At 41.5% G+C, this 27524-nt stretch overlaps 1 protein-coding gene across 1 annotated transcript; it reads left to right on the top strand.

The window, feature by feature from the left end:
* The first annotated feature begins 5057 nt into the window (after positions 1-5057).
* On the top strand, positions 5058-18868 carry WEE1 (WEE1 G2 checkpoint kinase). Its single transcript, XM_068988706.1, has 11 exons — positions 5058-5630; positions 7084-7289; positions 7747-7810; positions 8242-8414; positions 9016-9137; positions 12728-12874; positions 14847-14942; positions 15031-15116; positions 16471-16641; positions 16734-16879; positions 17623-18868. Exons 1-11 carry the CDS (start codon positions 5058-5060, stop codon positions 17774-17776), a joined length of 1938 nt encoding a protein of 645 aa, XP_068844807.1. The 3' UTR covers positions 17777-18868.
* Positions 18869-27524: the final 8656 nt, after the last annotated feature.

Genomic DNA, 27524 nt, shown 5'->3' with positions numbered 1-27524 from the left:
TAGTCTCCCATTTAATCTATTGAACAACTAAGGAGGAAATGGATTTGATTATTCTGTATCAGAGTGAGCTGATGAACACGCAGAGAAATGGTCAAACAATGTCATCCATCAGAGGGTATTAAAGTGAAAGTGAAAGTGAAGTCGCTCAGTCATGTCCAACTCTTTGCTACCCCATGGACCATAGCCTACCAGGCTCCTCTGTCCATGGGATTTTCCAAGCAATAGTAAAGGCAAGTGACAAAGTACAGAAATCTAAACTACCCCTGAGAAGTAAAATGGGAACAGTGGTAGGGGTTATCACCTTCTAGCCTGAGAACTGGATTCTGGAGCCAAACGGCAGTTGGTAACAGTTAGAGCTGGGTTGAAGTGAGGTGAGGTTTGCTGAGAGAACCAGCAGAAGAGGATCGGTAAAGACACCAGGAAGATGAAGAAAAATAGTTGAATTTTTCAAGCATATTATTTGGTTTTTAAGTGAAAAACAGATTTGACCAAGATGACTTAAAAAAAAAAAAATTAGATATCTATTAGAGTAGGCTTATCTTTAGAAAAAGTTATTTCTCCAGAATAAAAAGCATAAGCTAGAAAGGATTCAGCTGTGGGTAAAAGCAGGCTAGTCTTAAGAAACATTCCTAGAGGCTTTACATCACTGTGAAAAATTAGTTCCTAGTTCTCAAGGACCTTTCATTCAAAAGTTCACGGCTTATGTTTACAAGAATATGCACATATATTTATGTGCTATATAAAAAGTATTTGAGAAGGTGATTTAGGACTCTCAATTATATATTTTCAGGGCAGGAGACTTATTTTGCTGCTAGGACAAGTGAATGGGCCAACAACAGTGGAATGAAAGTCTTTTACTTGGTAAATCTTCATTGTAAAGGAGAGAAACAGGTTAAGTTTGTTCTCCCAGAGGCATGATTTTTACTCAGTTATTACAACATTACCACAAAAGCTGCCTAGTAACATTAGTTAAAAACAACACAGGGTAGGGAAAGAGCAGGAAATTTGAATTAGATATGCCCCAGGGCCGGTGGGCGTAACCCCTTCTCTCAGTACAGTGAGTGCTATGCTCTGAAGAGCATGCAATTTAAAAAATCGGAACAATCGTTTAGAATTTCATTTAGGATATTGCTGCAGTTAAACCCATAACGTTGTGCCGCGTTCTCAACTGCAGGAGGCAGGGCCTGGGTTTCTTACTCATTTTGGCACTTTTATTTTTTAAAGAACACTACATTTTAATTATTCCAGAAACATTAAGCACCTTCTTTGGAGCCAAGGCATATTGCTATTTTCTGCAGCTCTAAAGATAAATAAAACTTGATCTCAGCCCTGGTTGGGAGAGAAGCCAGACAAGTAAACAAAGGGTGTTACATAGTCCACGCAGGGTGTGGTGAAAAGTCTGGAGCAGGGAACATCTATTTTACATGGAAGTGGAGAAAGTCAAAGGGTTCTTGCCCTGAGTATCACTTTTAACGATACTTAAAAAAACAAAAAAAAATTCCGTCTTTCCCCCAGTCATTCTATACATCTGGTGGGAATTAACCTCTCCTATTCTGTGTGAGGACCTGGGTGTGAACCAAGAAATCTTCCCTTCCCATTGGGAATCCACGCCCTTTTTGTCCCAGCTGATTTTAAGAACATCTCAGTTTAGGGAAGCAGAGAGGTGGCAAGGTTAAGAGTTGATGAACAAAGAATATTAGGAGAGTTTTCACCTCCAGGAAGGGGACTTGGGCAGGAGGTTGCAAGGTTAAGTGGGAGACTTCTGTACCATTTGAACTAATATTTAGAGATAAAATAATCCAATCAATAAATATGTAAGTAAGGGTCCTATTATCACTCAGAAGATACTGAGCACCTAAGCCATATCATTTACTTTGCTGACAAATGTCCACATAGTCAAAGCTATGGTATTTCCAGTAGTCATGTATGGATGTGAGAGTTGGACCCTGAAGAAAGCTGAGCGCCAAAGAATCGATGCTTTTGAATTATGTCATTGGAGATGACTCTTGAGAGTCCCTTGAGCTGCAAGGAGATCTAACCATCCATCTTAAAGGAAATCAATCATGAATATTCATTGGAAGGACTGATGCTGAAGCTGAAGCTCCACTTTGGCCACCTGACGCGAAGAACTGACTCATTGGAAAAGACCCTGATGCTGGGAAAGATTGAAGACAGGAGGAGAAGAGGACGACAGAGGATGAGATGATCAGATGGCATCACCAACTCGATGGACATGAGTTTGAGCAAGCTCTGGGAGTTGGCAATGGACAGGGAAGCCTGGCGTGCTGCACTCCATGGGGTCGCAAATAGTTGGACACGACTGAGTGACTGAACTGAAACCATATCAGAATACTACAATAAACAAAAGGAAAGGTCCCTATACTCAAGGACCTCATTTTCTAGAACGGAATAGTAGTTAACAATCAATACACTCTGAGATAGATAACAGCCTGTCAAGGAAATGAAGCAGGATGTTGTGAAAGAGTGAAGTGGGTGGCAGGCAGCATGAGTTTGCCTACACAGAAACAGCAGATATAGAATTCTTTATATAGGAGAAGCTTGGGGCAAAAAATTAGGGGCCAGAGGTGTTTAGGAAGCACCCTGCTTTACATACAACTCATGTTACAGATCAACAAAGAGTAGGAGTTTTACAGAGTTATTTTTATTTATACTTCACATGAAATTTAGAAAATATCAACTATCCATATCAAAGAATTTATATTTCTCACTAGGAGAGAAGAGGTGTTGGAGTGCTAAATCACTTCAGGCATATCCAACTCCTTTCGACCCCATGGACTGTAGCCCATCAGGCTCCTCTGTCCATGGAATTCTCCAGGCAAGAATACTGGAGTGGGTTGCCATTGGGGAAGGTGCTAAAAACCACTCCTTGGCTTTTCAGAGAATGGCACTCCTTGAAACATACAAAATAGTAGAGTTCCTGTCTTCTGAGTTTAAAATTAAATTTGGATTAACACACACACAAAAGAAATATCAGTTAGCAAACATTTGGAGAAAATGACTGTTTACTCTTCAGTTATGTAATCTCAGGGAATTTCCCATGTGATAAATACTAAGATGTGTTTCCATTACTAAAAATCCAGCTTAAGTTTTAACTTTTGAAAAGTGTTAGAACAGCATATATGGTCAAGTGTTAATATTCATGAAGTGCCACAAGCCCATGAAAACTGTCCAGTGATATGACTCAAAACAACAAAATTACATCAACAAACATTAAATACCCACTGATGTTCAATTCTCAAAGAGTGTACTGCAATCCACTGCCAGTGAGAACGTAATTTTTTTTTTTTCTGGAGGGCAATTGGCAGTTTATATGCTTTGACACAGTAATTCCTACTTCTTTGAATGTATCCTAAAGAATAAAAAACAAAATGGAGAAAAAAACAACACGAGAAGGAAGAAGATTCATTAAGATGTTACAAGTGAAAAAATTGTCAGAAATTTCTGTCTTCGACAATAACGGAGGGATAAATCACAGTTTGAAGGGAGTACTAGAGAAATTTTTTCTCAAGTTGCTTTGAAGTTTGCAGCAAGCTAAGCCGATCTGTTTTGCCAACACTTGCCCACGTGCTGGCAAACAAATATAAACACCGTGGCCGCGTGGTGGGCACTTGGTTTTGTGCTTAGGGCCGAGTGTGGAGCTGCTTTATTTACTGTGAACGAGTTGGGGGGGATGGCGGGGGAGCGGGGATGGCAAAGAAGACCAGTCTGGGGGCCCTCTCCTCGCTGCAGACACCCCGGCCCATAACAGCCTCTCTGGAGATAAACAGAGGCTCAGAGACCTGCAGCCAGGGACCTCGCCTGAGAACTCGAGTCTCTTCCTTCTGACTTTCAGACAGTTCAGTCGCTCAGTCGTGTCCATCTCCTCCGACTTTGTGTCAGCCTAACCCATTTGCGGAGAAGGCAATGGCACCCCACTCTAGTACTCTTGCCTGGAAAATCCCATGGATGGAGGAGCCTGGTAGGCTGCAGTACATGGGGTCGGTAAGAGTCGGACATGACTGAGCAACTTCACTTTCACTTTTCACTTTCATGCATTGGAGAAGGAAATGGCAACCCACTCCCGTGTTCTTGCCTGGAGAACCCCAGGGATGGGGGAGCCTGGTGGGCTGCCGTCTATGGGATCGCACAGAGTCGGACACGACTGAAGCGACTTAGCAGCAGCAGCAGCAACCCATTTGCACTCACTTCGGTCCGGAGACCGGAGTGACCATTCCCGGCTCAGACCTCTTCTCGGGAACTTCACTCCCCTTAGCCACGCCCATGCGCCCCAGGGGCCGGAACCAAAGGGATGCAGGACGTTAAGGTCAGTCTCCTCCGGGAGCAACCAAGGGCCACGGCGGTCTCTTGCTCGCCCCGAGCCGCAGGGACTCTGAGGCGCTCTCCAGCCGCCAGTCCAGCTCCACCTCCGAGAAGTCGGAAAGGCGCCGAGGATGGTGTCCAGGTTGGCGCTCGGCTCGGCCGAGTTCAGCCCTCAACCATCGCCCCTCCCAGAGGGCCGCCTAGGGACCCTGCCCGGCCCAGTCCGGGAAGCGCCAGACCCAGCTTCCCTGCAGCCCGCTCGCTCATAGGCCCGCGGCGCCGCGCCCGCCCTGGCCGGGCCCGGCGCCGAGAGGGAGGGGCGGAGCCAGCGAGTTCGCGCCAAAATCGCGTAGCCGATCCCTCCCCAGCGGGCTACGTCGCGCCCTCCATTTTTTTCAAACCCTAAGCTGGGCGGGGATTGGTGGACTGGGCGCTCACGTGGTTAACGGTCGCGGGAAGCCGCGGAACCCGAACCTGCGGTGGACCTGCGGAGACCCCAGACTCGGCGCCCGGGCCGCCCCGCCTCTGCCGGACAGCCCGCGCTGCCGCCTCCACCGCCGGCCGCCGCCCAGAGCGTCCCGGAGCCGCCGTTCGCCGCCGCCGCCGCGCAGGCCCGCCGCAGCCGCGGCCACCGGGCGCGCCCAGTCGCACGTGGCGGACCCGCCCCCTGGGCCGGCCGAGACCTGGACTCCGCGGGCTCTGGTTCTCCGGTCCTCCGCCCCGGCCCCAGGGGCGCGATGAGCTTCCTGAGCCGGCAGCAGCCGCCGCCGCCCCGCCGCGCCGCGGCCTCCTGCACCTTGCGGCAGAAGCTGATCTTCTCGCCCTGCAGCGACTGTGAAGAGGAGGAGGAAGAGGAGGAAGAAGGCAGCGGCCACAGCACCGGGGAGGACTCGGCTTTTCAGGAGCCCGACTCGCCACTGCCGCCCGCGAGGAGCCCCACAGAGCCCGGGCCCGAGGGCCGTCGCTCTCCGGGCACAATCTCCGGCAGCCCGGGGGAGCTAGAGGAGGACATGCTGCTGCGGGGCGCCTGCCCCGGCGCGGACGCGGCGGGCGGCGGGGCCGAGGGCGACTCGTGGGAGGAGGAGGGCTTCGGCTCCTCGTCGCCGGTCAAGTCGCCGGCGGCTCCCTACTTTCTGGGCAGCTCGTTCTCGCCAGTGCGCTGCGGCGGCCCGGGGGATGCGTCGCTGCGGGGCTGCGGGGCGCGCGGGGCCGGCGAGGACGCCTGCTCGCCGCTGCCAGACTACCCGGGCACCCCGCCCCACAAGACCTTCCGCAAGCTGCGGCTCTTCGACACGCCGCACACCCCCAAGGTGAGAGGACGCGGCCGCCGGGGCGCCCAGAGCCCGCGCCGGCCCAGCCTTTTAAAAAGGCCGCGGCGCCGGGAGCGGAGCGCGGCGCTGCCCGGGTTCGGTTACATAACCGCCCGGCCTCACCCCAGCTTGCTCTCCGGCGCTGTAACAAAAAAGTTGGCAGCCCTTTTTTTGGGCCCTGCCCAGCAGTTGTCCGTTAAGATTATGTAACTGAACAATGGGCCTCGTCTGGAACTTCTTCATCTTTCAAAGGGGCTGATCGGCGCCGTCCAGGTGGCTGACGATTTAACGCCCGCCGAGTCAGGGCGGCCCCGAGCGTGGCAGGCGGGAGTGTGGCACCGATAACGCGGTTTCGAAGGATGCTCCAGTGGTGCTGGCCCGGCCACCTGACACTCCTCAGCGCCGCAGCCATCTGGTGCCTTTTAAATGCAGTGATCAGTCCTGTAATTTGGGCGGCGCACCCAGGAGTTCGGTTTAAAAAAAAAATGGCACTTATCGTTTCGTATCAGGTGGCCTTTTGGGGGAAAGTTTGAGATACGGAGGGAGACTGCTCTTCGACTTGGGAGAAAAGGCTGGCCTTCAAGTATTTACAGTCTTAAAGAGGCTTGTAAATAACTCGGGGTAGCGTTTAAGCCTCTTTCCGGAAAGAATATTTTATTTGGTAAGCGTTTGTTTACACTCTTGGGTTTGCAGTTCCCAAGTTTGATCAGCCGAAGTGTCTGGATTAGGAACGTCCAACTGTTAAAAACCAGCGTGGATATTGTCGCCTGGACCCTCAGGCTTTCATACTATTGATAATGTCTCTTAAAAGAAGTAGGTATTCAGCACCTGTGTGTTGAGTGGCAAGTGAGTATGCAGATTTACCACTGGTAAAGCTTTAGAAGTAACAGCAGATTTTAAAGCAGACACTTGCCGAAATTCAGACAGTATCGAACTAAAAAGATTAATGTGGAAAATGTACCTTTTAAAGTGATTTTCAGCCCGGTTACTAGTCATAAACCTCAGGAGATGTGTGCTTGTTATGCCTTACTGTTTATTGGTCAACTTGCCCAAGGCAAGTCTGGAAGTGAGGGGAGGAGCTCTGTGGTGGTGGCTTTCAAAGCCCTACTTGGATGGGGGAGGGGAGCTATTATGTGACTCCCAGAATGCTTTCTATTTTTAGATGGATTGAAAGTTTTCTTAACTTTTAGCTCCTAGAGTGAACTTAATTTTAGTTTTCATTCATATTCTTCTTAGGGTTAGAGACCTGTTTTACTTGACTTTTTCAGGAAAGGTGGTTAGTATCCAGCTTCAGCCTCCTAAGTAAACCACTGTCTATTTTGCTTGAAAGATTAACAAGCGTTGGTGTGTTGCTTTGACCTACACATTCAGCCAGGATAAAGACTTGTTGAAAATTAGGTTGAGAAGGCTATCTGTAGCACTTGGATCCTAAGCATTTCTTTTCCTCTCCTAGAGTTTGCTCTCCAAAGCTCGAGGAATCGATTCCAGTTCTGTTAAACTCCGAGGTGGCTCTCTATTCATGGATACAGAAAAATCAGGAAAAAGGGAATTTGATGTTCGACAGACACCTCAAGTGAATATTAATCCTTTTACTCCAGATTCTTTGTTACTGCATTCCTCAGGACAGTGTCGTAGAAGAAAGAGAGCATATTGGAATGAGTAAGTTATTTATTTTTCAACAGTTTGGTTCCTCAACCACTCAAGACTGGTTTGGCATAATTAAAATTTAATTTCAACCAAATGATTTGGAAGTTTATGGGCTGAGAATTTTCTCCATTACTAGCAATTTTCAGTAATCAGCTATGGGAAAGTGGCGTGGGAAAGGAAGAAAGAAAAGGTCTAGATAAATTCTAGTAAATCTGGTGTCAAAATGAGGCAAGCAGAGAAAGTTGGTTTAGAAAGGCTTTAATTTTGATCTGTGCGGTGGTGTTGGTATATCTAAACAGGAACAACATTTTCATCACTTGGGCTGTATCTTGTCATTACAAAAGTAAATGCTTTCTTTTCAGTTTTCATTCATTAAATTTTCATTTTGCTATATGTCTTGTCAGATAGTTTTGGATCTCTAGTTGATGGATCTGTCAAATATATTGATAGAAAAAATAATATTTTTCAGTTCCTGTGGTGAAGACATGGAAGCCAGTGATTATGAGTTTGAAGATGAAACAAGACCTGCTAAAGTCAGTAGCTTTTCATTTCCTTTTTATTTTTTAAAAAGTTTTATTGTTTTTGATATTTGTTTCTACTTAACAAGCTATCATATATACATGTTGAAATTGAAAGCCACTCAGTCATGTCTGACTTTTTGTGACCCCATGGACTATAGCCGTCCCGGCTCTTCTATCCGTGGAATTCTCCAGAAAAGAGTACTGGAGTGGGTTGCCATTTCCTTCTCTGGAGGATCTTCCTGCCCCAGGGATTGAACCCAGGTCTCCTGCATTGCAGGCAGATTCTCTACCAACTGAGCCACAAGGAAAGCCCATATATACATGTTAAATAAGCATTAAAATATAAGATAAAATTTTTGAATTTCATAGTGTTATCACCTTAGTGAAAAAATCACTTTCATACCTTTATATATATATATATATGGATACACTTTTTATTACAGAGAATTACAATTACTGAAAGCAATATGAAGTCTCGATATACAACAGAATTTCATGAGCTAGAGAAGATTGGTTCTGGAGAATTTGGTTCTGTGTTTAAATGTGTGAAGAGGCTGGATGGATGCGTTTATGCCATAAAGCGATCAAAAAAGCCATTGGCTGGCTCTGTTGATGAGTATGTATTAAAGATTTTGTCTTTTGCTCTTTTGTTCATCAGTATGGTGTTAGAAATGTTAAGGTTTTAGGTGGTCAGTCACTAAATTTAATCTCTAATGTTTGAGAAGTTATAATGATTTAAATCAGATCCATTTCATTTTGTGCCATTAGTTTTCATTGGATTTGGTAGAGTAATATGAGGAGTCTGATCTTGGAGCCTAATTTAAATTTTCTGAATTCACAGTAGAGTAGAATTTCATCTTTTCCTGAAACAAAGATTCCTTCTTTCTAACATTCTTAAATGGCATGATGTTTGTTTGCTTAGTCGTGTCTGATTCTTTGCAACTCCATGTACCATAGCCCACCAGGCTCCTCTGTGTGGAATTTGCCAGGCAAGAATACTGGAGTGGGTTGCCATTTCCTACTCCAGATTTTTTAATGGAAACTTTTGGGAAAATCTCATACAGAGTTTTAATCCTCTTCTCTCTTAAGCAAGTTGTTCTTCAGCATAATGAATGATAGATCCAGAAGTCAAGAATCTTTTACGAACTTTCAGATAAATTAACTCAGTTTATCTTAAATAAAAATGATTTATGATTCTCTTAATCTCAAACTTCTAGGCAGAATGCTTTGAGAGAAGTATATGCTCATGCAGTGCTTGGGCAACATTCTCATGTAGTTCGATACTTCTCTGCATGGGCAGAAGATGATCATATGCTTATACAGAATGAATACTGCAACGGTGAGTAATGGTTCCCCTGTAAATGTGTAAGCTCAGGAAAACGAACACCAAGGAAATAATTTATTTTTTTATCTAAAGTCTTGCTCTAATTCTATTTATTTTTTACCTGTTATAAATTCAAAGATCAAAAGCCTGACATGAATTTGAAGTGCAAGTTATTCTTACCTGGAAGATAAGATTGAAAACCTTGTTCTTTCTACCTAGACAGTAGAACCATGCATATTATTTGTATGTCTGTTACTCAAATTAAACTGATTTTCTTGAGAGGATAGCAGCCTTGCCATGTATATTTTGGTACTGAGTTGGTGATGGACAGGGAGGCCTGGCGTGCTGCAATTCATGGGGTTGCAAAGAGTCGAACACAACTGAGCGACTGAACTGAACTGAACTGAGCACTTAGCATAGTGTGTGGGAGGGATATAATAGTTAATAAGCCAAGCTCCCTGTATGTAGCCTTCCCTTTGCATTTCATTTTATGTGCTGCTGAAACTGATAATGGTTACTTGTAAAATGACAGTGACTCTCCATTGATATAAATTCAGCCATTTTTGAATCTTGCTCCCCTTACCATCTATCCACCCTTCGTTTACCACTCGAATCCACTGAAATGTTTCTGTAAAGAGAGAGTTATTCTCTTTAGTTCCCTAGCTGTGCTTGCCTCCTTTCTTCCTCCCTGCCTCCCCCAAAAAAGCATTTATAGAGGTTTAACTTTGGACCTTTATATGGTTTTGAATTTCAGCAGGTCCTTCAGCAGTCATCCTGGGTCCTTCCTTTTTCACTAAATCTTTACCAAAGTCCTGGCCTCACTTCTGATTCTTACAGATCTGTTATTAAACACCTAAAATTTTGTATATGATGGATTTTTATTTCTGTACATCTTCAGTGAATATTAGAGAATTAAGAATTTATTGAACATTTGAGTAGCGAAGGTTATTTTTGTTGATTCTCATTTTTTTCCCTAAGACTAGCCATTTCATAGCTTGTGAATGAAAAAGTGGTATAAGTAGTAGATCAAGATTTCTGTTTTGAAAAACATGTAGAAGATCCATTTCTCATACCTGACTTCTCACTGAGTTGTCATTTTATTCTACACCCTTGAAAAAATATAATTGCTCAGTATGCAGCATTGCTGCTGGTTTCACACATTTCTTGAAATGTTTCTGTTCATATCAAAATATTTATGTAGCTGTCACCTATGGCTTTGTGGACTATTCTGTTGCTTAACCTCCATTTTTTAGTTACTGCACTTACTAATAGTATAACTTGATCATAATAACCTTCTTTCCTCCATATTTGCTAGACACCATCTCCTTCTAGTTTCTTTCTACCTCTCACCTTGTTGATGTGACTTGCTGTCAGCCACAGTCCAGAAATCACAAATTTGTAGCAACCTACCAAATACGTGGTTGTGTTATTTGGTTGATTTTGAGATAACTGGCTTGGGCCTGGGATTTGGGTGAGGGGGATGAGCCGTTTTGCTACCCTCAGATTACAAAGACCCTGTCCTATAATAAAGTTAGAGTATAAAATAATCTTTTGAAATAGTTTATTATTTTGGAGCAGTCTTAAGCACTTTAGGAATATGGATCTTTAAAAAATAAATAGACTTGTGTAAAATAGAACGGCCTCTTTGTATGGTGTTTTTGGTTAGATGAAAGAGAATGAGGCTGTCAAGATATATTTGTGAGCTCTTCTGTTTCCGTTTTCCACCATTTTCTCCACATTAAACCCTTGAATGTCCTAATAGACCTAGCTAGATCCTTTTCTGTAGTTTCACAGGGATGGATTCTGTTATCATTCATTTGTAGTGTTGATTAACTGATAACCTTTATCTTAACTGATTTTCTATTGAAAACAGTTGTTTGCATTTTGAGCCTGTTTTCTTGATTTGGTGATAGACGGAATTTCTACTCTTGGTAAGCAGGTGTAGAAAAGTGTTAATTGATAGCTGAGGAGAACCTGAAATAGATGAATGGTTTGCTCTTCTCACCTTTCTTACCCTTTCAGCAGCAAGATAGAAGAAACAGGCCCAGCTGTAGTAGCTAGACCCATTAAAAAGCAGCCATATTATTTCTGGGTAAACTTAATCTAGGACTTCAAATTCACATATCCCAAAAAGCTTATTGACCTGCTCCCTTCTAGAGCTCTCTTTTTCCCACAGTTCAAGATTTGTACAAATTAAGTTCGGAGAACATACTTAATCCTAAACTATTCAGGTGTGTGATTTACTTATTTTTATTGCACATTTGATGTTTTTGCTGTTTAGACTTGTTCAAATTATAGGACCTCCTTTTCTGAGTAGTATATCATCGACCTAGATTTTATTACCTTGCTTCTGGTTTTATTATTCCCAACTAAGCTTTAAACAGAAGTGGTTTGTTTATTTTTTAAACATAACTCCTCATATCCTCTGAGACAGAGTATAAACAAAGTTTTTAATAAAACTTATGAAGTATAAGCTTAAAGTTTTTTAAAGTATAAACAAATTAGCTGATTGGTTTGATTCTATAAAAGCAGGTTTGTTCTTATTCATAGTAAGAGTGGTATAAATTAAAACTATACTAAGATACTGGATTTTACTTATAAAATTTGTAGACTCTGTTGTTATGTGTGTGGGAAAATAGGTATTCTTGTACATTAAGCATGGAAGTGTGATTTGGTACAGCCGTCTCTAAAGGGGACTCTGTGTGTGTGTAATCGTCCAGATTTGTCTTCCAAATCCCCAGATTTACATAACCTTATGCTAGCAGATTTTAAGTATTAGCCATTTTGAAATCAGGAACTGAGTGTTTTTTATGTGAGCTTTCAGAGGCAATCAAGTCTTGGCGTTTGATAGTGTGAAAACCAGCCCAAAGCTGTTTTGTAGGGTAAATAGAAATGGTACTCTCAGCTATAGGAATTTATCCTATATGTAATAAAATAGTGTGTCATACACACAATGAATGTGTATATTACACTCTATATACCATTTGACCCAGCAATTTGTTTGTAGGAGATAACAAAATATATGTGAATTCCAGAGACTATTAATTTGTAGTATTGAAAAGTGAAAGTGAAGTCGCTCAGTCGTCTCTGACTCTTTGCAACCCCGTGGACTGTAGCCTACCAGGCTCTTCCCTCCATTGGATTCTCCAGGCAAGAGCATTAAAGGCTTGGAAATCATTTTTAAATGTCCATCAATTAGGGGATTGGTTAGTGCATTACCATTCAGTTATGCAATGGAATTCTGTATACCTAAGAAAGGAGTGTCTTTGTATATTTTATAAAGAATGATCTTCGAGATAATGAAAATGTGTTATTGCTTGTATGAAAAGGAGTTGAAAAGAATTCATAACATTACTCTGGGAAAGAGAACCAGGTGGGTTACTAGAGTATGTATTGATAAGACAGAGACTTTATATTATAGTTTGTACACATGTGAGTGTTTTCGCTATTGAAAGAATAAATACAGTTCTGACTTCACAAGCAGGTTGAAGAGAATAGGTCCTGTAAAATGTCATTTTCTTGGTTGCGTCTAGTCATACAGTAAAGATGAAAGAAAAATGGTATTTCAGAAAGAAGAAAATTCTAACTTTTCTTGTGTGTGTTAGGTGGCAGTTTAGCCGATGCCATAAGTGAAAACTACAGAAGTATGAGTTACTTTACAGAAGCAGAGTTGAAGGATCTCCTTTTACAAGTTGGCCGGGGCTTGAGGTATATTCATTCAATGTCTTTAGTTCACATGGATATAAAGCCTAGTAAGTATTACAGATCATCTGACCTATGTTCTTTAGGGTTTTATAGAATAAATGACTTCATTAAAACAATATGGAAACATAAACATTTTACTATTTTCTTTTAACTTTTTATTTTATACTGGAGTATAGCTGATTAACAATTTGTAATAGTTTCAGGTGGACGGCAAAGAGACTCAGCCATACAAATACATGTATCCATTCTTGCCCAAACTCCCCTCCCATCTAGGCTGCCACATAACATTGAGCAGAGTTCCCTGTACTGTACAGTAGGACCTTGTTGGTTATCCATTTTAAATACAGCAGTGTACATTTCATTTTAGTTTTAAAAGATTTTTGACCCACTTAGTAGTACTGTTTCATTTCCCATCACCTCTTCCCTTGTTACCCCAAAAGATCTGAAATAATACTCCCATTTTTACTAAAAGCTGAAAAAAAATGTTCTGTATCTTATGGGAACCACAGTCTTAGAGTGGGACTGATGGGGAGATTAAAAGAACTCATGTTTAAAGCCTGTCTCTTGTACTAGGCTATATAGATCTGTACTTTTAAATTAATGCTGGTGCGGCTAAGAGGGTTATTGTTATTACTGTTTTGTTCAGAAAACAAAATGGTACATGCATCTTTATTATCTTGCGTTTAAAAAAGGATGCAAGTGAATCCTACACTAACATTTTAGTGCAAATCCCTCTTGTCAAAAGTACCATCGCAAGGTACATGCTGTTTTAGAACTTTTTTTTAGAAGACACTGTCTCTACCTTTCCATTTCAGTAATTATCTACTTGCCAGATCATATTAAAATTTTTCCTAGTTGACCAAAGTCCTTAGCAGTTGCTTCATCCAAACTAGTGTCCATTTCAGAACCATGCATTACATCAGGGTAAATCCATTTTCTTTTTTAGGTTTTACTCTTCCCCTACTTAAATAATAATAATACAGACCTTGTCTTGCTAGATTTCCTTTCTTCTGGGTTCAGCTGGTTGCTTCTTTGCGTCATTTAGCTAATTCCTTTTTCTATCCTTTAATTTAGAAGTTATAACTAAAAGGTTGATGGATTTAAGTTAAACATTTTAGGCTGAGTGTTTTTAAATTGAATTACTGAGGTTCTTTTCTTTTTTTAATCTACGCTAAGTTGTGTCCTACTCTTTGCAACCCCATGGACTGTGTGATTTAAATCATTTTTCACAACTTAATTATATGAATTATATGAAGAATTTTTGTATGTCAACTTATTAAAACATTTATTTTCAAAAAGGAAAAATTGTTTGAACTGGTTGCAATTAATGCAGATCATTGAGGTTCCCCCATACTCATAGCTTGTATTAAATATTATACAAACAGGGGACCATTACAGTACAGGTACAAAAGTTGAAAATACTAAGGCATGTGAAATTTTAAATTTACAAATATCCCCATAAAATAAGTTGTCTTGTTAGTAAAATTGAAAAGACGCTAGTGAATGAAACATTGATAAAACTACTAAAATAAAGTTTGCTGCTGAAGCTTATATTTATATAAACTTGCCTGAATTAGATGAAGAAAAAGTTTGTGTACAGTAGAAATAGTGAACCACAAAACCTCTTTGGGATGTAGAAGCTGTATGGTCAGCCAAACTACCAGCGTGACTTGTTTTCACACCAGCCTTGTAGCATTGGATTAAAATTTGTGCTTCAATAGCATCACAAATTAGTATGTTAATTGCCCTTTGTATTATTTCTAAGTAATTAGAACTACTGAAGATCAATGTGCAGCTGACAAGAGTCTTAATGCAGTGGTTTTCAAGTGTTAAAGGACCAGTGCTAGACCAGAAAATATATTTCTAGAAAATACAGTCCCCTTTCATTCTCATTGGGTTTGGGATAGAACACCTAGTCTATATATTTAAGCGCTTTCTGAATGATTCATTATATGACTTGTTTGTGAACTTTGATTCTATTAATTGTTAGTATGGCTTACCTAAATAACTGTTTGACAGGTAATATTTTCATATCTCGAACTTCAATCCCAAATGCTGCCTCTGAAGAAGGAGATGAAGATGACTGGGCATCCAACAAAGTTATGTTTAAAATAGGTAAGAAAGAAAAGTAACCAAATTATTTCCTTAAAATAGAGGCTGTTTTGTTTTAATTCTTAACTGTATTTTTTTTCAATACTTCTAGGTGACCTTGGGCATGTAACAAGGATCTCTAGTCCACAAGTTGAAGAGGGTGATAGCCGTTTTCTTGCAAATGAAGTTTTACAGGAGGTAGTTTTTCTTCTTTAAGCCGTTTGCTTTATAACACTTATTATCAGCTGCTAGAAAACTATAAATGCAGATGTACTGAAACTTTAAGCTAATAACCAGTAGAAAGGTAATACAGAATAGAAAGTGTAAACTGTTAGCTTGTTGGGGTATTTAATCTAGCAAAAGTCAATAAAGGCAAAGATTTATCATATTCAACAGTGGTGGGGTTGCAATAAAAAAGAAGTTTCCATGCATTACTGGTGAAACTTTAAAATGACAATGTCTTTTCGGAGATCATTTGAGTTGTCAACATTTTAAAGTCACATTTCCTTTGACCCAGAATTTCCATTTCTAGGAGTCTCTCTTAAAGACATATTCATATACAAATAAGTTGAGAATGATGTTAATATTTAGCAATAAATGAATGATTAAATAAAGTATGGCATACAGTTAATAATGTGAAAGTGTGTGTTAGTCACTTAGTTGTGTCCATCTCTTTGCGATCCCATAGACTGTAGCCCGCCAGGCTCCTCTGCCCATAGAATTCTCCAGGTGATACTGAAGTGGGTTGCCATTTCCTTCTCCAGGGGACAACTTCCTGACCCAGGGATCGAACCCAGGTCTCCTGGATTGCAGGCAGATTCTTTACCATCTGAGCCATCTGGGAAGCCCCATAGTTAATGATACTATTTCAAAAACTGTTATAAAATATTTCTTGATAAGCGTTTTGAATGGAAATAGAATAACTAGAACAAAGGAATTGTATGGCACTATTCTGTTTATGTATATTTGTGTCGTATATGTATGTGGATATTTCTAACTTGTTGATCTTTGTAGTTTCATATGAATGCCCCTAGAGGTAAAGTTTCTTCTGAGAGTTGAGTGAGGCTGGTGATAAAGAGGAGGCCTTTTAGAAATAACCTGAATACTTTTAGAAATGTATTTACCATCCCACCCCAAAGTGTATTGTTGTTTAGTCGCTAAGTTGTGTCCTACTCTTTGCAACCCCATGGTCTGTAGCTCGCCAGGCTCCTCTGTCCATGGAATTTCCCAGGCAGGAATACTGCAGTGGGTTACCATTTCCTTCTCTGGGGGATCATCCCAGCCCAGAGGTTAAACCTGTGTCTCCTGCATTGTCAGGTGGATTCTGTACCACTGAGTTACCAGGAAAGCCCCAGAGTGTATATAACTTTGTCATTAAAAGAAATTATAATCTCCCCAAATTTAGCTTGTTCTCTGAATATGTCCTAAATTTAAATGTATCACTGGACATTTTAATTTCGTCTTCTCACCCAAATAATCATTGAGGTGTAATCTTACTTAATTTTGACCATCTTTATATTCCCTTAACTTTTTGTTTCCTTTAATTTTACAGAACTATACTCACCTACCAAAAGCAGATATTTTTGCCCTTGCCCTCACGGTGGTATGTGCTGCTGGTGCTGAGCCTCTTCCCAGAAATGGAGACCAATGGCATGAAATTAGACAGGGTAGATTACCTCGGATTCCACAAGTGCTTTCCCAAGAATTTACAGAGTTGCTAAAAGTGAGCATTTTGTATGTGAAGCACTTTATTGACACAGTTCAATATTTTATTAAATTGCATATCTTTGTGTTAATTTTACTTCTCTTTTTAAGGTTATGATTCACCCAGATCCAGAGAGAAGACCTTCAGCAATGGCACTGGTGAAGCATTCAGTATTGCTGTCTGCTTCGAGGAAGAGTGCAGAACAATTACGAATAGAACTGAATGCTGAAAAGTTCAAAAACTCACTTTTGCAGAAGTAAGTGATGAGGTTTTTGTTTTGTTTTTACTTTCTCATTTTTATTCTCAGATTTTAATTAGCAATGATGTATACTTTACATCAGTGAAGAATAAAGTGGCTTGGCATGTTATATGGTTAAAGTTTGGGGACTTCTGTCTTGATATTTGACCTATAAATTGACATTGTTTCTAAACTTTGAAATTATGGACTTAAAAGATTTTTAAACCTGCATATATTTGAAAGCAGTGATAATTCTTATGCCCAAATTGTCCCAAAAGCTAAACTGAACAATTATCAGTTTTTCTCTCCAAACTTTTGTCATAAATGACATTCTCCTCGAAATGTTCTGTTTACTTTTATGAAAGGATGAAATTAATGTCAATTAGGTTAGATGATTTTCACATTTGATCTGAATGACCTTTGACATTTTTGGAAAACTGGTTGGAGTGTTTATCTAATTCATTTGCTTTATTCCTACCATTTTTATACTAACCTAATAAAACTGACTTGAAATACTTGAAGGTTCTTTTGCCATTAGTTTGATAGCCAGCATAGTTCATATAAAAAGGAAATAGAATTCTCCTTTTGTCTCTTATGTAAATAGGTTTTCACAATATTATCTTTTTTTTCTCCTTAATTGTATCTTGGAGTAATGATGGCACACAAAAATGATAATGTAGTTTGTATTTGGCCTCTTAGGATTCCTTTCTGGGATTAATACAGTAGGTGAAAAGTTTCGTTTCCTATTTTTATGTTGTTAGAGAACTGAAGAAAGCCCAGATGGCAAAAGCTGCAGCTGAGGAAAGAGCGCTCTTCACTGATCGGATGGCCACCAGGTCCACCACCCAGAGTAACAGAACATCTCGACTTATTGGAAAGAAAATGAACCGCTCTGTCAGCCTTACCATATACTGAACTACTCATTACCCACCTCCCCCAAAAAAAACTGTGACAAGAGGAAGCTAGGTTGAAATCACTGCTAGAACCCAGTTAGCAATTCCTTTTTCAGTTGGTGTCAGTAGCTTTACTGAAATACCTTTCAGGACTTATTTGTGAATCACAGTTGAAAGCTGCGTTTTGACCAGTGCTCTATCAGGCTTTTGTCTAGCTTACCAGTCTGTCTTCTGTAGGGTGTCAGTCACTGTTGGATGTTACACCAGCCTTTCCAGGGTTAACCACTGTGGTGGTGTGCTGCTTATGGTTTGCTGTTGCATTGTAATAAAAGGTATCTTTTCCTGTAGTGACCTGTAAAAAAAGGACTCAAGGGCTTTATTACATACCTGTTCTCCCTTTGAAAAGGGAAATGCTAAGAGACTCAGTACTCCTCAGCTTTCAATGTACCTGTGTGTCAATCTTATATTTCTTTTTTTTTCTAAATTGTGAATTATACTTGTATATCCAACTGGGAGCACTTTGTAGGCATTGCATGAACCATGGAATGATAATTCTGTGGAAGTACTGCCTTGTGAATTTGCTGCTATTTTAGTTTTGTCTTTGCTGTAAAATTGTAGCATTAAACAATCATTGTTGTTAATAGGCTTTCTTTTTAAAACAATTATGTGAAATATATAGCTACTCTTCATGAAAGTAGCTATTTGCCTTTTTTTTCCTTTGAACTTTGAAGCTAGTGCATTGGAGAAATGCACCACCCTCCCCTCCTTTGGAATGCTGTATTAATGTAGTATAATTATTACTGGTTTTGTACTTTTTTCCTAATAATACCCTTCTTTGACTCTTTAAAAAATGTTTTCTCCTTCCACCCAAGTTTTGTACCTGATTGTATTGTTAGTCTGTTTTTAAATGTTTTGCCCGGTTTCTCTTCAATATTTGTGTATATAAACTAATCTTGGTAATACTGTACATAGCTGTTTGAAATGCCAGAATGATTTCTGACTATCCCAAGCTTTTCACAAAATATATTTTATCTGTGATTAGCCATTTGACTAATAATACTGGCTAACAGATATTGCAAAAAAAAAAAAAAGAATTTGTCTTGTTTTTCTATTAATTTTCTTTTAAAACAGGTTTGCACTTGTCTGTTTGACTTGTGTTTTATTAATATTGATTGGCATATTAAAAGTCACTCTGAGCTTACCTTCGTTGTGTGAATCTTTGTGGTGCCTGTTTTCTAATATTTTATCTCCATTATCACTACATTTTTTTAACACTACATTTTAAAATGTTGAATATAATGCATTTAAAATACTAAAGACAGAGGACACATTTTTGATAGAGTATGAAACATGATTTAATGATGAGCTTTAGTTCACATTGGGCTTCCCTTGTAGCTCAGTTGTTAAAGACTCCACCTGCAATGCAGGAAACCCCAGTTCAATTCCTGGGTTAGGAAGATCCCCTGGAGAAAGGGATAGGCTACCCATTCCAGTATTCTTGGGCTCCCCTCGTGTCAGCTGGTAAAGAATCTGCCTCCAGTGCGGGAGACGGGTTCTATCCTTGGGTTGGGAAGATCCTTTGGAGAAGGGAATGGCTACCCACTCCAGTATTCTGGCCTGGAGAATTCCATGGACTGTATAGTCAATGGGATCACAAAGAGTTGGACACAACTGAGTGACTTTCACTTTCATTTTACTCCACATGGGTTACATTTTGAGATTTAAGAAAAATTTACCTGTCAACCTTGAATGTTTTTTGTCATTATAGATAACATCTTTATATCACATTGCATATTATGCATTTGATCTGCTAGAAATGTATAATGTGATTTGAAATAACTAAGTTAATATAATGGATAGGACTTATAACTTTAATTTGAACTGAGTGCCAGAAGAGAGTTTTGAAGTGGAGAGGGTTTTAGCTCACTAAACTGGACCAGATTTTAGAATTGATAGTGCAAATTTAAGTGATTAACTGCTAATTCTACACATTTTTCTGACAATTAGTAGTGAAGCCCGTTTAAGCAGGTAAAAATAGATGTCAGAAGATCCTTGTGCTTTTTCATCATGGGTACATACATAATTTCTTCATTAGCGTCCATTTATTTCTGCTATTAGCGTTTCCAAAAACCTTGATTAGCTTTTAAGTGCAATTTAGAAGTGTGAGAGGAGTTGATAGAGACAGGAAAAAGATATATTAAATTTGATAGTTGTGGGAGACAGGAAATAAAGTTACATAGGCTGGAGCAGGTAATACGTTTTAGCCACTGAGGACAAAGATAAAGTATAATAAGTGGTGTTTGTTAGCATCACTAAGTCATTAAGGTGCATTTTTTAGTGCACTAGCTTCAAAGAAAAAATCGGATGTTTTTCATCAAGATTTTCAATAAATTTTTCTCATTGTTTAAGAGTAGTTGATTGAGTAGGAAAAAGGTCTGATTTTCAAAGAGTTCTTAGGCTATCTGAAAGCTGATAAAAGAGTTGGACTCATATTCAGTATAAGATACTTAACGTTAAGTGCCTTTTTTGTGCTAACTGGTAGACCAAAGAAATAAATGGTCTTTGTCCACCAGATACTCAAGATAAAATACAGAAGACTCATGTAAACACAAAATGACAATAAAATTTGTTTAGTGCTGTGTTGGAGGGATGGTTCAAAGGACGACTGCAAGATACGCAGTTGTTGGGAAAATGCTGGTGGCAGATTAGAGAATGGACCATGGCAATTATGTTTGGCTTGATTTCAAAGCCATTGTACTAAATCAGGGTAAGATTAAAGAGGGCCTGAACTAGGAGGCCTATGGAAGAAAACAAGGGGATGGGATTTCATTAGGAGCACTGTATGTTGAACACTTTTTATAATAGAATGAGAATTTGTTAGCATAACATAAGGATTGGGGAAAACTGCAAGTGCTAATATGGAAGCATTGAAGAAACTTCCCAGAAAAATCACTTAAAATGCAGAGGTCTGTTATTGTTTGAGACAGATATTTAATAATGATAAAGTTACTTTTTTGGAAAGCTAACTTTAGTGAGGAAGAAAATTTTAAAATGCTGACTATGCAGTGGGGTAGGAGGAATCATATATTTCAGTTGACTACAAATTGACACCGTTGCCTTACCTTTATCTTGCCAAGAATCCAAGGCAATCCCCTTAAATTAATGCCTTTTGAAGAGCCAGTTCTCAAACTTTGGTTTTTACTCTGTTCCCGAGGGCAAGAAATGGTGCTTCATTGATAACAGCTGGGTTTGGATAATGCTTTGACTGTCTCCCAATTCTTAAGCAGCAGCATCCTGCCTGACAGTTTTTCTTCCTCTCTAATTAATATCCACAAAGCGTCTCACTGACTGTAGCCAACAGATCAGAGTTGTTGCCTCCTTAAAATACTAATATTTGTGAAATTATTAAAGGTCAATTAAAGCAATTAGCAAAGAGGATGGATCAAAAGGAACTGTGGAAGTGTTTTAGATACTGGTTTTTAAAATTTATTTGTTTGTTTTGGACACTGAAAATCTTAATTGAAGCCTTGGAACTAGAAATTTGGAGGAAACCCTCAGTGTTTTGAAGGCGTTTGTATAACTAAAAAAATCACTAAAACTGGTCGACATTGCAGAGTGAGTGAATCTAGACATTTGTCCTGTAAACCTGGTTGTATTGTTAGGTGTTTCTCAGAGGCTCAGCAAAGTAGATTTTTATGAGATGCAGGCTTGATTTCTGGGTCAGGAAGATCTGGAGGAGGAAATGGCACCCCACTCCAGTACTCTTGCCTGGAAAATCCCATGGACGGAGGAGCCTGGTGGGCTGCAGCCCATGGGGTCACGAAGAGTCGGACATGACTGATCAACTTCACTTTCACTTATCACTTTCATGCATTGGAGAAGGAAATGGCAACCCACTCCATTGTTCTTGCCTGGAGAATCCCAGGAACGGCGGAGCCTGGTGGGCTGCTGTCTCTGGGGTCGCACAGAGTCGGACACGACTGAAGTGACTTAGCAGCAGCAACACCAGCAGCAGCTAGTGTCGTGGAGACCAAGAGAGAACTTTGAAGGAGAAATTGGTTGACTGTGCCTATATGCAGAAAAGATTAAGAAACAACTCGAAGCTCTATGAATGCATCTGAAATTTATTCAATCTTTGGCAAGCAGTGTCAGTAGAGGGGGAGCAGAAGCGATTACAGTGAGGTGTAATAAATGGGAGATGGACAAGTAGAGACAACAAGCATAAATTCGTTTTAAGAAACATGGCTGAAAATGCATGGCAAGGGAGGAGGGGGCTGAATAGTTAGGAATCTTTGGGTCTTGTTGTGCTATCATGTACTGATCACCCGGTATGTGCTAAATGTTTTCCATACAAAATGTCATTGATCCTCATAAGAATTCTACACAAAATCCCCACTTTACATATGACATTTAGAGTGGTATAACAAATTTCCCAGATGACATAGCCTCAAAGCTTCAGTGTTCAAGCCTGAAGTGTTTGGCTGAACTACTAGCCGAATTCATAGCAATTCCTTTGAGCAGAGTAAAAATGTGGATGAGACAAGTTTGGAAGTGATGGGGGGAATGCAGGAAATGGGAGAGGAGAATTCCAGTTTGAAGTCTCAGTAGTAGAGTCCCATGAACTGAAAATGCCTATGGACAAATAAACATACGTGGGAGGAATACTGACCCACTCCACTGCATTCTTTCTAAATGAGGGAAATATATAGAGTATACTATAAGGCCACAGTCAATGGGGTCTCCAGAGCTGGGCGCAACTTAGTGACTAAACCACCATCACATATGGCCATTTAAAGCAAAGTTTCAAGGAATTTTTATGACTGAGGGAAATGTATGAGTTATAATGTTAAAATGAAAAAAAAAAAAAAAAGGAAGCAAAATTGTGTGTAAGGGATTTTTTTAAAGCACTAAAAGAATGAGGCCTAACAATGGCTGTCATTTGAGTGGTGAGATTATGCATATTTCCCACTTCTTAACCTTTTATATTTTAAACAATGAGCCTTTATTTTGTAATCAGAAAAAGTAAAGTGTAAAAATGTTTGATGTTTTTAACATTTGTAGCCAGTACAAATGGGGCTTAGTCAGCTGAACTGCAGACTTACCCAGTGATCTTATCTGTGGCCCTAAAATTTCTGATAATAAACCCACTCCTTTGAGTTTATGCTAAAGATCCTAGGGTTCCTAATAAATCCCTTCGTTAAGGCTCCTGTTGTGTCAAGACTCCTGTCTGACACCAGCAGACTCCTCAGCAACCTCTCCTGCCCTGCAGTGTTTTTTCTGGTTACATGTGGTTATAGCATCAATTTTCTAGTGGTTATTTTGTGCTAAGCACTGTGCACGACAGTTCCAGAAAGAATTCTGCTGAACACGATTAGATACCACATAGTTTTATTAACAGCTCAAGAGATTTAGCCTGGTAAGTCTTTAGCCAATAATTAGACTGTGCAGTTTGTTTTCCTGTCTGCCATACACTATTGGTATGATGTCACAAATACGCTTTTGTTTGCTTGTTTTTACTGAGATATGCAGCATGCAGGATCCTAGTTTCCCAACCAAGGATCAAACTAGTGCTTCCTGCACTGGGAACACACAGTCGTAACCACTGGACCACCAGAGAAGTTCCAAATATGCTATTTTTGAATGAAGAAATTGGAGATAGAAATCAGGGGAGTGGGCTTCCCTGGTGGGTCAGTGGTAAAGAATCTGCCTGCCAATATTTTCCTTTTCTGGTTTTCAGTTCCATGGCAAACTGCTAAGAAATATGGATTTCTGTTTATTCTTGTGCAGAAGAGTTGACAATAATGATAAATGAACAAATGAAAGAAAAATAAATAATAGGTCCTAGATCTTGTCAGTCAAGGAATATGACTCCCAACAACTGTGGGAGGAAAAGAAGAGAAGAGCTTCAATCACTGTTGCAAACTCAGCCTCTCCCGATCCCCAGCCTCTGGCAAGGACCTGGAGGGTCTGCTTCTGCTGTGACAATGGTCCTGCTGTCCGCTCCAGGAGCGGGCCAGCTGTAGGCACCGTTTCTCCTGTCCTCTGTCTCATCCTCCTGCCTCCAGTGCTCTTGGTGCTGCCTCCTCTGTGCCCAGACCATATGCGTGAGCTCAGGCATTGCCACCCACATGCCCCTTCCTAGCTCCTGGTCCCTGAATACTGAGCCATTCCAGCAGACACAAGACTTGGAGCAGGTGGCGGAGGGCAGGCCTGTACTCTGGAAATAAGCGTCTCCTCCCCTTTGGCAAGAGCGGCTGCTTCTTTTCCTTTCTTACTCATTGGTGTCCAGAGAGGGCCAGGAAGGACCTAGCAGCCTCCTCCTCTATGAAGCTGGGTGAATTTCTGCAGCTGAGCCCCCGTGATACTGCTGTTATGATCTTGACTAGAGTGCTTGCCAAGCAGGCTGGTGGGGAGGGATCTATGGAAAGGCTAAAATGAAAGGCTGAAATGAAATCCTAACCAACGAGGCTAGACAGTGAATAAGAGCTAAATCTGGAGAACTACAGGGGCCAGCGTAGAAAACCAAATTCAGCTGCAAGCCAGAGGCAGAAGGCTTGGATCCTGGCTCGGATCAGCCTGGCACACTCTTTGGCTGCTTCACTGGTTGTCAGTTGTGTAGGGTTAGTTCACACGCACACTGGTTCATGCAATCTGGAAGCCAAACAATCCCTTCCATCCAGGGAGAGACCCAGGTCCAGATGAGGAGCCTGTGATGGGGTGACTCCTCCCCCTGTCCTCTGCACTGGGAAGGAAATTCTTCCTCAACCACCAAGTCTCCTTCTGAAAAACTGCAGCGGGTGCAGATTTACATCTGTTGGCATTAAGAATGCGGAGAAGGCAATGGCACCCCACTCCAGTACTGTTGCCTGGAAAATCCCACGGATGGAGGAGCCTGGTGGGCTGCAGTTCACGGGGTCTCTATGAGTCAGACACGACTGAGCAACTCCACTTTCACTTTTCACTTTCACGCATTGGAGAAGGAAATGGCAACCCACTCCAGTGTTCTTGCCTGGAGAATGCCAGGGACGGGGGAGACTGGTGGGGTGCCGTCTATGGGGTTGTACAGAGTTGGACACGACTGAAGCGACTTAGCAGCAGCAGCATTAAGAATGGAGGCCACATCGAGGCTCCCCCTTTGGGCATAATAAAAAAGAGAGCTACTCAGAGATAAGATGGTGCCAGGCAAGGAAATACGGAGGGCGGCTTATGAAAAGACATGGGCAGCTTGGGAGAGATGAGAGGGGCTGAGGCCTTAGAAGTGCAGCAGAGGGAGGGCAGGTGACTGGCCTGAGAGGGATGACAGAGCAAGGAGAGAGGTTCAGCCATGTCCCCACGTGCTTTAACCCTTGAGCTCAGCATGGGCAATGTGTTAAGGCTATTTGATTGTGCTTTGGGTAAGGATTGAAAAATACTTACTTAGCAATGACATAGTAATGCTTACTAGCGGTGGCTGCCCGTATTTTAACTATAGCATTTGGTTTTTGTTTTTTTACAGCTCTGCGCACTCAGCCTGTGTGATCTTAGTTTCTCCACTAGGGATCAAATCCACACCCCCTACAGTGGAAGCTTGGATTCTTAACCACAGGATCACCAGAGACGTGCCTAATTATAGTATTGTAATTGTAATGTTCTAATACATTTTCTGCTCTGGGAAGTGTCCTTATTACATGGGGCAGGTACCCAGTGAGTGGGTCTGTACTTTGGGACTCATCTCTTCAGCACAGCTGGTTGATCCTGTGAAAGACACTTTGACTCAAGAAGGCTCTCACGTCTCTTCATAGCCCCGTCATTGGTGGTATTTTTATGGGACCAAACTTGGATCTGCTTGCCTTCCATGCAGCAAAGCCAGTCCACGGACACTGGGTCATGGTGAAGGAAAGGACGGCGTTTATTGCAGATGTTATGCAAGGAGAAAGGGACCACTCCTGCTCCAAAGTCCTAGGCTCCTGGATGGCTTTGGGGGAAGGGTTTTCAAAGGCAGAATGCAGGAGGGGGTCTCAGGGTGAGGGATCAGCCTGCGTGCATGCTTCTGATTGGTTGGTGGGGAGGTAACAGGGTAGTATTATACTTAGGAGTCAACATCAACAGCTTTCTGGGTCCAGCTGGCCTGGGGGCTATGTGCTGGTTGTCAACAGGCAGTCAGCTTCCTCCGCCTGGTATTTGTTTGTTTTTAATTAATTAATTGATTGATTTTTGGCTGCCCTGGGTCTTTGTTGCTGTGAGTGGGCTTTCTCTGGTTGTAGCGAGCAGGGGCTTCTCGTGGTGGTGGTTTCTCTTACTGAGAAGCGTGAAATCTATGGTGTGCAGGCTTCCGTAGTCGTGGTGCGCAGGCCTAGTTACCCCACGGCATGTGGGGTCTTCCCGGACCAGAGATTGAACCAGTGTCTCCTGTGCCAGTAGGGGGATTCTTAACCACTGGACTACCGGGGAATCCCTAGTGGGGGTTTTTAGTATCTGCAAAATAACTTAAGAATGTACATCAGACTTATCTTTACTTTTTCTACAGTGAAGGCAGGGGTTGGGGGGTGGGGTGGGGTTGAAGTATGGGCCCCTGTGACTGAGTTATTGTTTAACTTACGACTACTTTCCTGCCTCACTGTGCGATCTTCTTTTCTGCATTCATCACTTCCCCAAACATTAACTGCTGTTTGTTCCACATGGAGGGCCCAAGAGGTCACAGTGTATTTCTATAGCTTCTTTAAGAGGTCACAGTGTATTTCTATAGCTTCTTTTCCCAAGAGGCCATCAGTGGAAACAAAGAAGGGTCTGTCACTGGGAAGGCCACCAACGGACTTGCTCAGTTTCTGTATGGAAGTCAGTCCACAACCCAAGCCAGGACAGGATCTCCTCTCAGAGCAGAGGGAGCCTAAGCCAGTCCCTCTCTCCAGGGGGCCAGGTGGGATGTAAGAGGCCAGGGAGCTTCTGGCACTCAGCCTCCCTGAGGAGCCCAGTCTCCTTAGTGGGGAAAGTTAAAGTCAGCATGCAGAGAGAACCAGACATTGAATCCTTGGTTCTAGTTATATCTGCAAGTGAAAGTGTTGGTCTCTTTTGAGATCCCATGGATTGTAGCCCACCAAGCTCCTCTGTCCATGGAATTCTCTAAGCAAGAATACTGAAGTGGCTTGCCATTTCCTTCTTCAGGGTCTCCTGCATTGCAGGTAGATTTTTTACCAGTTGAGCTACCAGGCACTGAGGCCCAAACTCAGGGTTTCCCTCCCGTTCCTCTAGTTTAGTTGCTGTTGAAACAATTATCCTTCCAACAAGCCCCACAATCCTGTTTTTCTTTCTCAAAGTTTTTGGTTTCTTGTATCACACTCCCAGGAGGTCTTTCTTACACAGGTGACAAACTGAGTAGATTAAATTAATCTTATCCAAAGCTTTCTTCATTCTCAGACCTCAGATCACTCTGCACCCCCTTTAAAAGCTCCATGACCAGCGCTTGTATCTGCCCTTCTAGGAAACTCTCAATCCTAGAAAGACCTGGGAGCTGCCTTTGAGAGCCCACAGTTCAGAAGAGAATAGGAGACCCAGACACTCAAGCGCTTTCCAGGAGTTTCCTCAGAGGATGTCTGCTTTTAACTTTACGTTTGACCCAGCCTCTTCCCATAGGAAGCTGAACGTCTGCAATACAGCAAAACTCACTTTTAACTATGCAGACAAATGCACTGTATCTGAAATCGTTTGGTGTCATTTCATGGGCTCTAGTACTATAGTCCTTTATGTCTTCGTGCAGAAAGAATTCAGCGAGAGGTAGAGTGATAGATAAGAAG

The sequence above is a fragment of the Capricornis sumatraensis genome, chromosome 16 (assembly GCF_032405125.1).
Source record: "Capricornis sumatraensis isolate serow.1 chromosome 16, serow.2, whole genome shotgun sequence".
Classification (NCBI taxonomy): Eukaryota; Metazoa; Chordata; class Mammalia; order Artiodactyla; family Bovidae; genus Capricornis; species Capricornis sumatraensis.
The sequence above is the reverse complement of the archived record's forward strand: the minus strand, read 5'-3'. Positions and strand labels throughout refer to the sequence as shown.